This window comes from Mirounga angustirostris, unplaced genomic scaffold, assembly GCF_029215605.1.
Source record: "Mirounga angustirostris isolate CCGP_5_RB_7025 unplaced genomic scaffold, mMirAng1.0.hap1 SCAF_1, whole genome shotgun sequence".
NCBI lineage: Eukaryota > Metazoa > Chordata > Mammalia > Carnivora > Phocidae > Mirounga > Mirounga angustirostris.
In genome coordinates this window covers 51,698,040-51,714,962 of record NW_026991709.1, presented here as the reverse complement: position 1 = coordinate 51,714,962, position 16,923 = coordinate 51,698,040, and the positions used below count along the sequence as shown (strand labels likewise).

Below are 16,923 nucleotides of genomic sequence, written 5' to 3'. Positions count from 1 at the left end.
TCCAAATCTGGGGTCAAGGCTGGGGTGATGAGGACTATTAGGCATGTGTGTACGTTAATCTTCATTGGTTAATCAGATTTTCACTATAAACCACTGTTAGATAATTTGTAAAGTTTGGTTCCATCTGTATTATTTATGACTAATAATTTTTATTTATTTTTATTTTCATTTTTTTAAGACTTTATTTATTTATTTGACAGAGAGGCAGAGAGAGAGAGAGCACAAGGAGGGGGAGTGGCAGGCAGAGGGAGAAGGAGAAGCAGGCTCCCTGCTCAACAGGGAGCCTGATGTGGGGCTCGATCCCAGGACCCTGGGATCATGACCTGAGCCGAAGGCTGATGCTTAACCGACTGAACCACCCAGGCGCCCCTACAACTAATAATTTTTAATCTAAACACTATCTAAATAGTTTTTAAAGTAGTCTTGGTACTTTGTCTAATTTTCTTTTTAGATTGCAGAAAAAAATAATGACGAATTTTTCTTTTTTTCTGAATTAGATCCTTTTATGGACCAAAGTGACTTAACTAGAGCAGAGGAGAAGTGACAAGATAATACTACGTCACCAACAGTTTCACTGCTGGCCAGACCCAACACCGCGGGATGTACTAACCACTTTTAATTCATCTCCACCAACCTCAGCCACATGGTTTAGAACAGCTAACCTTTTGGAAGTATACGCTTTTTAAAACGCCCCGTAGGCATTGAAAAAAAAAACCCCAAATAATTGAGTTTAGACTATTGACTGAGAAAAATAAGGGGACACATGTGAAATCACACCCCAAGCCAATTCTCCAATGCTGGCAAAGCAGTCACTATGAGCTGAAAGCAAAACGTGATGATCAGCTTGATTTGGAGGATATGCCTTTCCTGTCACAGAAATGACATGCCCAGATGAAGTGAGCATCATTAACACACTGTATTGATAATTCTCCCAGTGGGGCGCCTGGGTGGCTCAGATGGTTGGGCGTCTGTCTTCGGCTCAGGTCATGAACTCCAGGTCCTGGGACTGAGCCCCACATTGGGCTCCCTGCTCAGCAGCGAGTCTGCTTTTCCCTCTTCCTCTGCCTCTCCCCACTGCTCCTGCTCTCTCTCTCGCTCTGTACCTCTGTCTCAAATGAATAAAAAATAATAATAATAATTCTCCCAGTGGAAGTCAGTGAGCAAGTAAGGTCTTCTTTCCATAACTTACTTTGATTTCTTCATGTACAGCCAGTAGACAACACCAGCGACTAGGGCAGCGAGGAGGAGACCAACAACGATTCCCACGATTAGTTTTGCCTGGTCATTCACCTTTTCTCTGTTTTCATCTACAACAGAGAAGAAAAGTCCATGCAGTTACAGACACCGCTAAGGATTTCTGAGAAGAAGTCAATCTGGTTATTATTTCTTATTAAAAATAATTAAGGCTTACTACTACTATGAGTAACATGCAAACTTGTGCTTTTAAAAGATAAAATTTTTAGCATTCTTACTATCTTGTCTCATTTGCTATTTTAATTTGAGTCAAAATTGTGGCAGCTAAGAAATTACTTATACAGTGACACTTCGTAAATCTTGAGCTGATAGTCAAGGAACAAGAGTCCGCAGCGTAGTACCTACCACTTATCTCGTCTGCCTCATCGTGCTCTGGAATACTTACTGAAATGAAAAATGTTAATATGAAATTAAAAACAAAACTTGTTGATATATGAAAGTCACCTTTACCATTATAGTATGATGTAATAATACTCAAAGACAAAATATCTATTCTACAGCTAAGGGTAGAAAAAAATTTACATTTAATAGAGAGTGAACTTCCCTACAAAGAAATTAATCTTGTTTTAAGGAGAGTCGTTAAAACTGCAAAGGTATTAATCTACCATAGAAAATTTCACAACTGACAAACTTTAGTGTTAATCCAAAATCCATATTAATTTCTCCACTATTTACCACCTTTTAATAGGACTTCTTTTCTTTAAGAGAAACAAGTTGCCGTGTATCAAATCTACAGTGCAGTGTTTCTCGACTTTTCCTGCCTCTGTGGCGAATTCATTTTTATTCTAGTATTCAGGGACTTGTCATTAGAGATGTTCTCACAGTCATGGGGGTGGAGGTTAAAACTGGGGATGTTTCAGAGGCAAAGAGGCATTATCTGTGATGTTCGTAGAAGCCCTCCAAAAGACTTGCATAGCACCATGCTCCTGGCCCATTTTAAGTGCCGGACCATCATCTAATATTACATTACATAAATATTCTTCTATGGACCTGCATCAGAACTTCCAACTACTTCTATTAAAATGCAGATTCCCAGACCCCTTCTCACACATATTATATTGGAATTTCAGTGCTCACTAAATTTGAAAACAACTGTATTAAATGTTCATTAAGCCACTGCAAGGTCTAGAAGCCACTACTCAATGGGTTAGAATAAAAGAGAAACTTGTGTTCAGGAAGAAAGGATAAGTTCTCTTTCTAGGTAGGACAAATCAATACTCGCTAAATTGAATTTTGAGAAGTCAATGCACCTATTTTAGAGTTAAATTTGCTTGGTTCTTTTCTCCTATCACTCCATCAGGCTTTTATATTCTAGTCATATTCTGTTAAGGACCATTATCTTTACACAGTTATTTTTTCCTAGCTCCAGCTACTTCCTAGCCAGTATATATCCCTATCCTGTTAATGTCACATACGGGAATCCAACTGACTGAAAAGTAAAAGTTTAGAAGGTCAGTTAGCATCCTGTCCAGAACCAAGCCTCATTCCAGGGCCTGCCCTGATTTAAGGTTGACATAGCAATAGGAACAATGATAGAATTGAAGATGATGGATAACTTCAAATTAAATGACAATTGTTTTCAGAAAAAGCTGCTCAACGTGTCAGTTTTTTTTTCACTTTTTCTAGGATAATTTCAATATCTAATTTTTAGCTATGACTCAAATATGATATTCAAAAGCATCAGTTTTGAAACTAGATTTCATAAATTCTATTATTTCCCTACCAGTTTGCTAAATGACTGTGCATGTGGCATTCCTATTCAAAATAAAGGTAGGATAAATGCCACAAAGAATTGGAATGCAAAATTTTAGCAAAATTAAAACTGTAACAAAAATGCTTTAAGATAATCTTTGAGTTATCTCTATTCTGAACACAAAACATGGATTAGATAACAATAACTCAGTTCTTATCCTCTGTTGCTCTTGGGAAATATTCCTGGACCAGATAAGGTCTCTGACCCATAAAACATAAAATGATTCAACAGTCAAGACAAGATAATACAAGGATGGACACCAGGACAAAAAAAAAGAGCCTATGATGATGATACCAGATGCAAAATAAATACATAAAACTTACCATAATGCAGTACAGGAAGATGGAATTGAAGATTTTAAACTAATGAAGAATAACTTCAAATTTTCTTACTTTTTTTAATGCCAGAAATGAAATACTCACTAGCAGAGACATTCAAGGAGTTTACTGTTCTTTCCAGCTGGTTTTCTGCTGTGCAAGTTAATGTAACATTCTCTTCAGGGGAAATGATAATTTTACTATAATACCTGCCATTGATATAAGGAGATTCCTCTGTCTGGAAAAGAAGAGAGAAGATGGGTTTCGAAAAAGAAATGGATTAAAACCTTGGGAAAAAGTAATACTGAGTGAAACAGGGGAGGTGCTTCGTAGTGCTATCTGGTATTCAAGGGTATATATAAGGTCATCGATAAAGACCAAATCAGGCTTCTATCTACAGCAGGGAGGAAGAAGATTAGTGAATCCATAATTGAGTTTCTGTTTATGCTCCTATTGTAAATTCTAATAATTAAATTAATTAAACTCTTCTCTTTTGATTCTCATGTTAGTTAATATTTTGGCACGATAGTATTTGTCTTAAAATAGTGATTGGTCACCAATTTTCTCTTAATAAACTTAAGAATTTAATTCTTATTTGTAAATTATGCCATTGTTTTTCACTTCAGGGGTTAATTCCTTTACCTTAAACCATTATAACTAAGTACTTATATATGTATGATTTGCTCATGGGAAAAATCAAACAACTTCTTGTTTCCTGAGCTAAATACAGAGAATGGATTATTTTTCAGTTCATTTGGTTTTTGTGAGGTCTTAAAATAAGAAATATTCACTTTCTTTTCTCTTCCTTTCAAGTAATCTCTATACGCAACGTGGGGCTTGAACTTAAGAACCCTGAGATCAGGAGTCACATCCTCTACCAACTAAGCCAGTCAGTCACCCTGACACAACTCAGTTTAATCTCTTCCCCAGGACTTGACTCCTAAATCCAACTGCACTAAAGCAAATATGTACCTGAGCTATTTTCTGAGTTGTATTATGCACACCATGTCCTACCTTGTTCTTTATTTGCTTTCTCCTCAACTATAGGATAAGGGCCTTCAGGACAAGAGATAGTCTCTTGCTTGGGGATATTGTCTAGTACCTGGGGCAGGAGTGCTTAGAGGCATCAATAGTTATAAAACAATAGATTCACCATGTGATTGAGGAGGGAACAAATAAAAGATTATGGATGGATTAGCACAAACCTAGAACAAGAAAAATAACATATCACCTAGTGAGCCAGAATCAATCCTTCTCCTTGACAATGAAGAATGGCATTGTTATTTTTATCCTCACAGTAAGTTCACATGCTATTTTTCCACTTCCCACTAGTATTTTTCACATGACTTTCTCACTGAGTCTTTGTTTTATCTCTATAAGGTATATTTGTTCATTCTAAGAGTGGCCTTTTAAATCTTTCTATCTGTTCATTCATCAAATATTTATTGTGTGCTTGTTTTTCTATTTTCTATGCTTCTATTATCAGTACCCAAAGGTTTTTTTTTGCTATAATTATTATTTAATTAATAATTAAATAATAAACCCTCCAGGGCCCAGTTTTAGAAAGAAATATCCCTTAACATGCATAAGTAAGCAAAGTAATGGAGGCCACTTAGAGAGCAAAAAGGATAGAATAGAAAAGAAAAAAGTCATTTTTGAAGATTTATTTATTTTAGAGAGAGAGCATTCACACTCAGGAGTGGGGGCGGGGAGGGAGGCAGAGGGAGAGGGAGAGTCTTAAGCCGACTCCCTGCTGAGTGCAGAGCCTGACACCACAAAGGGCTCAATCTCACGACCCTGAGATCATGACCTGAACAGAAACCGAGAGTCCGACATGCAACTGACTGAGCCATGCAGGTGCCCCAGAAACAGTCATTTTTGACGCTAACCTCCCCCCCTTTTCTGTACACTGTCAGCAATTTAGGTGTTTCAGGTCTTTATTCTGAATCAAGAAAACTGCATTTCCTTAGAGTTCAGGTGCCCAGAGCCATTCTGCCTTCCTCATGCACACTACCTTGTGTGTTACCATGACACTGAATAAAATCAGGAGTCATTTGCTTCAAGTGTGTCCACTCCTTTGGGGAGCTTTCATACTTGGAGTTATGCAAATATATATGCATCACCCACAAGTGAAAGAGCCAAACTTCACCTTGCTCTGCAAAACTATGTTGTATAAGCTGGACCAGCAGCTCAACTGCCCTGTCAGAGAAAGAAATTTTAAATTCAAACTGAATGCAACTCTGCTTTATGGATGCCTTCCTGGATTTCAATTGCGTCCAAAGCTGGGAAGAAGGCAGCACAGAAGATTCAGATAAGCAGATGGCACCTCTGGGTGTTCCTGAAGAGTCTTTAACTGGTTTCACTGAGAAGAGGGACATGAAGACTATTGTAGAGAAAATGGAATGTTAAATGGAAAGTATGTCAGCAACCTAAGCAAACTAGCAATTTAATGGGATGACAGTTCTGAACCCCTAGTGACAGGCCAGATTCTCTCTCTCTCTCTCTCTTCTTCTTCTTCTTCTTCTTTTTTTTTTTTTGTTGTCAGAGAAAATTATTGGTAGTGTCCATAAGTTCTCAGCCCTTTACTCTCACTAAAATGTCCTGACAAAGTTACAAATATTAAAGTTTGGTTGATGTCCCCTTTTGTTTAAAAGGAAACATCCTAGACACTATAATTAGCTAGGCTTATTCTGGCCCTAGGCCTGGCATACACAATTTAGACTATATGTTCACAGACAGTGACTGTGTTCCTCACCACCCTCCAGGGCCCAGTTTTAGAAAGAAATATCCCTTAACATGCATAAGTAAGCAAAGTAATGGAGGCCACTTATACTCAGATGTGTAAGTTTATGATGCAGAAAAGTGTATACCTTAATGTTTTAATCACCCAAGTTTCAGAAAGTAATGACCATGGAACAACACTCAATTTACATTCTTTTAAAAATAGATACTGACCACAACATAATGATTCTTCCATTCTCCATGGCCCTGGGATTTAAAATTTCTCTTTGAGCCATGTTCTTTCCTTTGGAAAAATTAAGAAGTTAGCAAAAGCTTCCTCTGAGAATAGATGCAAATTTCTTGTTGCTAACAAGCGGGCCTACAGCTTAGGCACTTCTGTAAAAGCCCACATCGGGCCGAGCGCGGCACGTTAACAAGAGGACAAATACTTGCTTGGTTTATGACGCTTCCACTGCCAGTAATTGTCCACTGTATAGCTGGCTTCGGAAAACCTTCCACATGGCAGATAATTGTTTTAGACAGTCCACTGGGATCAGTTTTCTTTGTCATTTTGATTTGAGGTTTTCCTAAAATATCATTAGAATTAAAATAAGATGTTACCCTAAGATCATGAAAGAAACAGGATGTCAAATTCTCAGAGACATTGCATTGGTGCTCCAGTATTTATTACCTTCTACTATGAGTGTCAATGACTCTCTCTTCTTTAGGCCTTCAACCTCTTGCAGAGCAGTTTCACAAACATAGTTTCCAGCATCCTGATAATGGAGACTAGAAAATGATGGGCTGGATCGAAGCCTGATGTTGTCCTGAGTAAACAAAAAAGCTAATTACTTCATACGGCTCAAATACAACTCTCCATGTATTTATGAGATTGTCGTGGAGCCTAAAATTATTCTTCCAGATCTGAGGAAAATGCAAGTTCCTTTTTCTTAACTTGAGATGCTTTCAAAAATAGATTTCCTTTGTAGTTTTACACATTCAGAGTTTTATTTCAGACTCTTTCATTTACTGAATTTATAATTTGGGACAAATTCATAAATTTCTGAGACTCAGTTTCCTTATTTTTGCAATGGGATAATAATCTTGCCATATTGAATTGTTTGAGGACTTAATTATGTAAGTAATATAATGTGTTTACATTAAGAAAAGTTCTCGGGCGCCTGGGTGGCTCAGTTGATTAAGCAACTGCCTTCAGCTCAGGTCATGATCCCAGGGTCCTGGGATCAAATCCCACATTGGGCTCTCGGCTCAGCAGGGAGCCTGCTTCTCCCTCTGACCCTCTCCCCTCTCATGCTGTTTCTCTCCTGCGCACTCTCTAATAAATAAATAAATAAATAAATAAATAAATAAATAAATAAATAATCTTTAAAAAAAAAGTTCTCAATTGATAATAGCTACTCCTTGTTGCAAATGTAGATGAACTAGTATTGAAAGACAATGGAGACCTGTGCTACGTTATCAATGATAGGCATAAATACCAGAAAGCCATTTGATAGGATGCATTTATCAAGACAGGGGATCCATTACAGAGCCATGGTAATTATGACAAAATGTTTTTAAAGAAATCATTACTAACAGCTTCCTACCCTAATTTCTATGAACAAAGGAAATGCAGCATTTCATTTTTAAAAAGCACTTGGTATACAGAAAATAATGCTATTTCACCAGTAATGGAAATTCTCCTAAGCAGACACCTAAACACAATCCTAACAGCATGTGGTCTTTCCCCACTATGAATTTTTCTCCACTCCCCATCAACTAACCAGTGGCTAGGCCATCTTGATCAGCACTACCGACATTAGGCATTCAATTAACAACAGTGACTGCAGTTGGTGTAGAAACTACTTTAGCCAAGTAAACTTAGTCTCTCTAGTCCTGTAGTAAAACAACAAGTGCGTATGATTACTGACTAGTCTAGTTGCCTAGAACTTGTCCAGCCCTTTTACCACAGACTACTACAAATACATTATAGTGAATATGCAGTCTACAAAGTGACATTTTAATTATCTGAGTGAACAAGAAGGGTGATGAGGCTCCAGTTAAAAGAGAATAAAATAAGAAACTGCACTTTAAAAGAAAGAAAGCAAGTCAGAGAGGATCTAGTGTTAAAAGTGATCAAAAAGCAATAAAATAATATATATTTTCAGCAAGAGGAAATTCTAACAATACATTTCTCCACAATTTTTTATAAAGATAATTCTTGTCAACTCCCCTGTGAAATGGTTTGTATGTGTTTCGTCAACACGTGCATTGGGTGTTTAGATATACTAGCTGAGGACTTGAGTAGTGGGATTACAGTTACAACCTTTCCCTTTGGTGATAATCTTGTCTCAAATGCAATCCTACATAAGTACAATCCTACTATCTCACTCTAAAAAGGTAACAATGACTGGGTTCCCAGTAATGGCTTACATTCCAGACAATTACAAGATTAGAGGCATTCACTCAGGAAATACTGACCAAGCTCCACTGTGTTCCAGGTGCTCCACTATGGCCCAGGGCTGAAAAGGTGCTACGAATCCAATGAACTCACATTCAGACACTTAAGGTCAGTTTCAGGCTGAAAGTTATCTAATCAGAGCACAGTGTTTATTAAACCCAATAAGACCTGAGTTTGAGTTGACTCTGCTACTTAAGAGCTTTCTGATTTCTCTCACCTCAACTTCTTTCTGAATAACATGGGGAAATAATAAATGTCCTGCATATTTCATAGGGTTCTTTTAAGTGTCATGTGAGAATAATGTGGGTTAAAACACACTGAAAATTGGTAAGCTCTAGAGCATACAACCATAAACATGTGTGTGTCCGTGAGCATGTGTGTATGTGTAGAATTCCTTAGTAGATACAGATAAATCAATGTCCCAAAGTAAATTTCAGACAATCAATTATGGATGCCATACTGTTGTTGAGTACCTCTAAAATTTTATTGTGACACCATTTATATGATTATAATATAGAGAAAGAGAGCATGAGTGTGGGTATATAAACATATTACCCATGAGTATACATATTTAGATGTCATAGTAAATGCAAAAGAGCCAAAAAGGAGTCAGTCCAAACAGTGTAAAATTGGTAATATTACCAAGAAATATGACTTACTTTCATCCATACCACGGTTGCATTCCTACTAGCAGATATTGTGCATGACACAGGCAAGGCATCGCCAATCTGCTTGGTCACTTCCCCACTTGGGTTTAAGGACAAATCCAAATCTGTGAAGCACAAAATCTACTTGAAATGCAAACTCCAGGAAAGGAAGACAGTCAAAATATTTTGGAGAAGAAAAGATGAAAGACAAAAAAAATCCTTCTAACTGTATTCAAAATTCAGAACTGATTTATGTGACCAAAATAACTGAACTGTAGTGTAATCAGTCCACTTTTTCAAGCCAGGTTTGAGACCAGTTTGGACAAGGAAATGGTCAATCTAACTGATTATACATTTATTTGCAGTTAACATGACTGATGTTTTGACTGCATAGAAGTATTCCCCTGGGGTCTATTACCTTAAGAAAAACAATTCTTAAATCACTTCTGGAAGAAAAGAAAGATGATGATTAAATAAATATTATAAAATGAGTTGGTAAGGCATGCCAGGAGAAAATTAAGTATATTTAGACAGCAGGTGATAATCTGAAAAACCATGAGGTAGTCTATTTCTTCAGAGAGAACTGACTATAGTAGTAAGATTTTTTTTTTTTTAAAACGCAATTCCATTTCTTATGCAGTTGAAATTTTAAATAAGATCTATTGTTAGGCACACTGTCAGCAGGCATCATTTTTTAAAAACAGGATAAACACATCTAAGGAGGTATAATCTTTCAGATGGAAAGTAATTTCTATAAAAATCTTACTATCACAGTTTGATCTGTATGAGGAAAATCTGATTTAATAGAACAAACATTTATTGTGCAGCTACTAATTTGCAAGCACTGACAGAGGGAGATACAGAGATGAATATATAAGCTTACAATTTACAATTTTTGAGGTAGAGGTAATACGCCGTCAGCTATGTGACTCTGATACACAGCAGCATGAAACCAGCACCTACTAGCATACATGCTACGGATTAGAAGTTCAATTAGTATTTGTTGAAAAACTAAAGGGCTACAAACAGAGGCAGAAGCAAAGACTTATGGGAGTGTAGAGAACAGAGCCAAAATGGGTTGCAAAGCAGTAATAAAGGCTTTGTATATGAGGTAGTATCTGCTTGTGGTCCCTGACCGTTGAGAAGGGCTTTGATAAATGGAGATACAGGGAAAACGTCTGCCACATAAACAAAGGCAGACTGCTGACAGTGTGGCAGATTTCACCGTAGTGAGTAATCTGGTATGAATGATAAGCCTATGTAATTAGTGGAGGCCAGACTATAAAGGACTATGCCTGCCATGCTAAGAGTTGAGACTCTTTTCCACGGCAGTGGGGATTTCCTATTGCACCCCGTGCTTCTCCTTGGCTTTACATATTGTAGCTGCAGTGGGCTGATAGCTGGCCAACATCACTTTTAATACCTGTTTTTGCTGTCAGACTGTAAGAACCATGAAGGTAGGACCCATGCCTTTTGTTGTCACTGTGCATTCACAGTGTCTGCCACATGGTAGGCTCTAGAAAACAATTACTGAGTGAAGGAAAGAAGCATGTTTTCACAGTTTCTCATTAATATTAAAATATGCATTATCACATAGAAAAGTGGAGTTTCCTCAGAAAATCTGGATTGATTACATTTAGATGAAAACCCTATTCAGGGAGAGTGAGAAGCTTTTGTTAGTTGGACAGTTAATTTGCCAGTGAGAAGATAAAAGAAGTGATTTTAAAGGCTGATGATGGACTTTGGAAGTTCTGATGAAGAGTCTATCTGTGCACGAATTGGCAGAGGAATAGGAGATGCTTCATCAGCAGCTATGGATCTGTGGGCGGGCAGCCCTGATGAGGGGTCTGTTCTGCAAACATGTGCGAGCGTGGCTTGGTGCTTCTCTATCCACACTCCCTTTAGTCAGCTATGGAAAGGAGACAAATCTTGTTTTCAGACAACAAACAAGCAATCAAGGATAAATGGGCAAAAAACAGGATTTTTATGTTTTCGTTTCATGTAATTCAGAGTAAAATCTTCATTTATTTGTAATCCTTATTTCAGCTTTTAAAGAGAAATATAGGCCTTAAAGCCCAATGTTATAGTCTACCTTTCAAAACCCAAAAGCATTTAAATCCAATTAAGTGCACTGAAATCCAATTAAACTGTTACATACTTTTGTTTAATTTTGTTTTTCTTTATCACAGCTGATCACTGAGGTACAATGCGGCTGCACCACATTTGCCTTATTACTCTGCCAACTATCCCTCCCTGACTGATCTACAGGTGATACACATAAGGGCCCTTTCCTTTTAGGGTCCTGAGTAGCTGGCATCTCTTAAACCTAAGCTTACTATACTATCTCTAAGCACTGGATTATTGGTTACTGGCCCACAGATCTCATGGACAATGATATCAGAGAGTTGTTTCACAGGAAATTCTATAGGCTGGTTATATTCTCTCACTTCCTTTTTTTTTTTTTTTGGTCATGGAACAGGCTGGATAAATGGTGCCAGGACTGACTGGTCCTCAGAGAAAAAGTAGCATTGTTTTTATCCTGAGAGATCACTGCTTTCTCTCTAACCAGTTTCTGATGGCAGACACACTCAGAGCTATACAACATGAATATGGTGCAAATAGAGAAATGGCCTGGCTGTGAACATTTCTTAACAGTCTTCTATTTTTATAGGGCTCCCCAGGGTGTGCTCCCAACATCAGACACTCAAAAGCAACCATCTGCTTACTCTATTCCCCAATGTATCTCCTTGTATCTCCCTCGAAGTTTTAGCTCCTATCCTATATGTTTTCCAAGCATTATAGGTAGAATGAGAGATTTAGAACCATTTCCTCAGAATAATTTCTAGTCTCTTTCAATTTTGAAACAAAGAAACCCCTCATACTTAATGGAATTAGAGCACATCATGTCTAGAGAAACTTTACTGCAATGGAGGATGTCAAGAGGTGCTACTGGGTACAAAGTTTGGCCTATACCTCCAAGCAACACTGACATTTGCCTAAAGCACTCTGTAAATTCTAGTGTCACCGGGGAGCAGTTCAAATTAGTTCCCCCTGGGCGCCTGGGTGGCTTAGTTGGTTGGGTGACTGCCTTCGGCTTAGGTCATGATCCTGGAGTCCCTGGATCGAGTCCCGCATCGGGCTCCCTGCTCGGCAGGGAGTCTGCTTCTCCCTCTGACCCTCCCCCCTCTCATGTGCTTGCTCTCTCTCATTCTCTCTCTCTCAAATAAATAAATAAAATCTTTGAAAAAAAAAATTAGTTCCCCCTATCCATAATGCATCACGTATATCAAGAATATAGACTGTCAGAAATTATAAAACAAAGGACTTAAAGTGCTCTTTTTTATGTATCTCTTTTCCTATCACACTAAAGCATAACTTCGGGAGTATCTGGAGGTCAAAAGCAGGATAAAAGTTAATAAATACGTTCAGGGTAATTTTGAAGAGTTTCTGTTTCCAGAAATTTTCTATTCTTCTATACAGAGGCCAATAAATGGCTTTTAGTGGTCTCTACCTCTGCTGCTTCCAAAAGTTGAGTCTATAGTAACTATGTATTGCTTGGGTTTTGGTGCTAATGTTATTCTGTAATAATAATAATAATAATAATAATAAAGATACTTAATCTACACTTTTTTCTGGGCCTAGTGCAAACCTTGTGAACTTTTGAGAATATCTAAATATTTTCTTAAAATATAAAATGAGTAATTTCTTTAAGATCCACATGAATATTTAGTTGATACCACAAATTGAAGACATTTAGAAAGAAGATGGAAGTTTACCACTGCCAAAACTTGCGCTTATTCGATCCACTTAAGATTTCAATATGCAGTGCAAATCTGGACCAAAGCTGAGGTTGCTTTGATGCACTTCAGTAAGTCTATTGAAACCACGCTATTTAAGGAAAATATAGTTGCACTTTATTTGAAAATACAGCCAAGTTAGACTATTAGAGGCCTTTCAAGTGAAGTTGATAAAGAAGAATAGGGTGACTTACAGTGAACGGTGATGGCTGTTGAAGCAATCATGCTTTTTTTGTCTATCAGGGAGCATTTGTAGTCTCCTGTTGCATTGCGCCTTACATCTGTCAACGTGTAAGTATTTGAGCTTCTTATTCCTTCAGGCTGTCCCTTTTGATAGAGGTAAAATGTCAGATGATTACACCTGGTAGCTACAATGAGATGAGTTGTATTTCTTGATGAAAATAGCATTTTCTTTTGTAAGAAAAAAAGGGAATGTGTTTCTATGATTGGACAAATGGGAGTAGAATTTGTGTTGTCTGATTTCTGGAAAAATAATTGCCATTTTGATTCTAAGGAAATTGAGGTGCTAATAAACATGATATTGATGACATCTTTTCTATTGACAGCAAGGCTTGAATTTGAGAGTTAAAGCAAATTTTTTTTTAAAAATCTAGTATTTCATTTTATATTTATGTCTTCTATTCATCAAAAAGATTTGAGGCAGCTTAAAAGAAAACATGCTACATATCCAAATAAAAAGGAGAGGAAAAAAAGAAAGGAAGGAAGGGAGGGAGGGAAGGGGGAAGGGAAGGGAAGAAAAGGAGAAAGAAATGGGGCGAGGAGAATTTTTTTTTTTTAAAGAGTGAAGAAAAAGAAAAGAAAAGAATTAATAAACTAAGAATAGAAAGAATATAAATGAACTATACAGTAATAAAAAACCATAATCATCAGATATTGTTGTAAAGCTAAGACACAAATTTGGCTGTCATCCCTGATAGCCAAGGTAGAAACATAATTAGTTTCAGAAGTTCATTTGCATATAAGACAAAAACAGTATGTTTTTGAACATACTGTTCAAAGAACATATCATTATTTATTGGGAGAAACAAAGTTTTCTATCAACATTTAAGTCTAAAAGAAATCAGCTATATTAGTCTTCTGAGTAATTAGTCTTCTGAGTTCTGAGTAATGAGCCTTCTAAGTAGATGATATTCTTAAATGCTGCTGAGAAAGGTAGTGGGTGACATTTGTAAAGATAACCCTTAAGTAAATGCAATATAAGGTTGTATGTGGCTTCTCTCAATGGAAGGTTATGTCATACACAAACCTAGGAAGAGCTCTGGGAGAGCAAACAAGTGTCCTCAACAGCTCTCTCCTAGTCTGACTCCATACTACCATGATATCTAGAACACATCCTAGAGGAATGTTCCAAATTATCTTCTCTACATATCATTCCTTTCAGCTATCATATTGATAAAAGTTGAGGAGCTGGCCCTTCAAGACCATATGCCATGGCAAGATATAGCCCCTAGCTTTATTCTCTCAAGCTAAATATAATGTGCAACAGAACGGTCCTACTTCAGAGGGTCAGAGATGTATTCAGGAAGGCACTGTGGGTAGATTTAGAATCTACATCATTGCTCTCATCATTCTTCAGTTTAGCGTTATCTATTTTTGAAGAACAGATTCTTATAGCTTATCTAGATAATGAAAACTAGAGTTTTTGTAATTATGGTTTCCCATGATCAGCTTTTTTTTTATGTTATGTTAATCACCATACATTACATCATCAGTTTTTGATGTAGTATTCCATGATTGTTTGCGTATAACACCCAGTGCTCCATTCAGTACGTGCCCTCTTTAATACCCATCACCAGGCTAACCCATCCCCCCCTCCCCCTCCCCTCTAGAACCCTCAGTTTGTTTCTCAGAGTCCATAGTTCCTCATGGTTATGATCAGCTTTTCATCTCTTTTTCCCTGAAATCTCTTAACACTGAGGAAAAAAAGGCAAGATCACTGGTAGATGCAAAAAAAAAAAAAAAAAAAACAGACCAAAATGAAGAAAAAAAACAACCTTTTAAAGGGACATTTTACAGGTGTCCCTTGTCCCCAAGAATGAGCTGCACAACTACACACGATTCTTAATGTCAGCCAGCTGCCACACAGTAGGACGAAATGATAGTATCTAGCTCAAGTAATAATCCTTAAGCACTTACCGGTAAGTAAAACAAAAATTCCTCAGGAGGAGGGTTACCATTTCCCAAGCACGTAAGAGTGATGTTGTCCCCTTCTTTGATGGCGTTTTTTGATGGCAGCACTTGTATTGTCACTTGCTCAGTAGGATCTGCAAGAGACACAGACACAAGTTAACCATTTTCATCAAGTACCAAATCACTCCGTACATACAATATAAATGACTAAATTATACACAATTTTCTCAAGAAGCGAGTAATGGTAATTACTTAAATGTATCCTTTTGCACAGGGATTGAAGTTAATAGCTACTTGCTATACCAAGTACTAATCTTGGTTGGAGAAAACTACAAAGAAACCCTCTTACATTAAAAACCAATTTCTTTTTAGCAAAATGTCTTTAACTGAGGTAGGAATGACCATAATTATTTTATGTGTAAAAGACCAGTAGGAACAATCTCACTGCATGATTTCATTATAAGGACATTTAACTAATATATTATATGAACCCCACGGTTTGGAAAGACTGGATCAGCTAGCATAGTAGCTAAAACTATTAGGCACCCCTACACTCATCTTACATAATAATACCTTATATCAAATAAAAAGAGACATGAGCTAAGCAATGCCAGCAAGGTTTTTGGCATGCAGGAGAGTAGATCAGTTTTCAAAAAGATGAATCTTTTTCGTGAACTGAAGGAGACCCTTAAAACAATCAACAGGACTGTAAATATATTGTAATTCTGTTCTGTGCATTGGAGCAAACTTTCATTCCATTTTGGTCACTTTTATGGAGAAAATAGGGCTAAAGGGTATTCTTTAGTAGAGGCTACTACTAACAGTAGAACACTAAAGAAATTGAAGGCTAGATACAAAGGACAATATCTAGCAAACAGAAAATAAGAGGAAGGGGTGTTGGCAGTTATAAATAACCCACTTTCTAATACAGCTTGTTATATAGCTGGATAATAAGAATAATAGAATAAGAGTAGAAAAATAATCTATGAAGACTTACTTTGTTATTAGCTAATAAAACAAATAAGTGGTAGATTCAGAGGTTTTTTCCTATCTCTTGCTATCATTTATGTATCTTTTTAATACCCAAATGCAGAAAAAACATAGATTGCTTTGTTGCCTTTTCTTAATGCTTGGACCTCTCTATTTGCCCAGAATGTTCTGAAGCTAAACAGTGACTGGTATAATATACTTCTTGTTAGTTTTTCTGAATTTCCCTGAGGTAGTTCCCTCACTAGCAGTTCCCAGTAAAGCTGGAAGATAAATAAAGTCTGTTTTTCATCCTCCACTGGCCTTCCATTTCTACACCTTCTTCTCTCTTTTATGTGGCCCTTCGCTGACTGTTTTGGCCTGTTGCATGTCACTGCGAGACTACTCAATCAAAGCTGACACCAGAACAGCGAGGGATCACAATCTGTCTGACTTCCTGCTTTATTTCAAAACTTCCCTTCTCTGTGTCCCCTTTCAATAGGCTCTGTTCTGTAATAGAGAACTGAAGAACTATATTGAGATCAGAGAGATTTGAGTTTTAACAGTAACTTTCTGGATGTCCAGCTAACATGCCTCAAACAAAATTAACCATCTCTTGCTCTCCTGTTATCCTTGACTTTTTCTCTGAATTTTACTCTGTCCACTAGTAAATCATTCTGCCAGGTATTCTGGCTTTCTCTTATCCACTCTGTCACCATGTTTTAATGATTAATACTGTGTTTTGCATCTGATTCTCCCCTTTTATTCCTACTAACACTTCCATAGTCCAGGCTCTAACCTATACCTGAAACACTAACATCAAAGTTTTAGACAGTGCCCTCATTCCACTTCTTCA

At 37.2% G+C, this 16,923-nt stretch overlaps 1 protein-coding gene across 2 annotated transcripts in view; it reads right to left on the bottom strand.

The window, feature by feature from the left end:
* Positions 1-16,923, bottom strand: part of ALCAM (activated leukocyte cell adhesion molecule) — a 212,752-nt gene that overhangs the window by 17,822 nt on the left and 178,007 nt on the right. Inside the window, exons 7-14 of one of the 2 annotated variants that reach the window (XM_054504150.2) lie at positions 15,108-15,235; positions 13,145-13,277; positions 9,166-9,278; positions 6,737-6,872; positions 6,495-6,632; positions 3,430-3,558; positions 1,600-1,638; positions 1,190-1,307 (exon numbers count right to left, since the gene is read on the bottom strand). In XM_054504150.2, coding sequence (XP_054360125.1) covers positions 1,190-1,307; positions 1,600-1,638; positions 3,430-3,558; positions 6,495-6,632; positions 6,737-6,872; positions 9,166-9,278; positions 13,145-13,277; positions 15,108-15,235 — 934 coding nt within the window. The remainder of the gene's footprint in view (positions 1-1,189; positions 1,308-1,599; positions 1,639-3,429; positions 3,559-6,494; positions 6,633-6,736; positions 6,873-9,165; positions 9,279-13,144; positions 13,278-15,107; positions 15,236-16,923) is intronic. The other variant, XM_054504151.2, reaches the window with a different exon arrangement.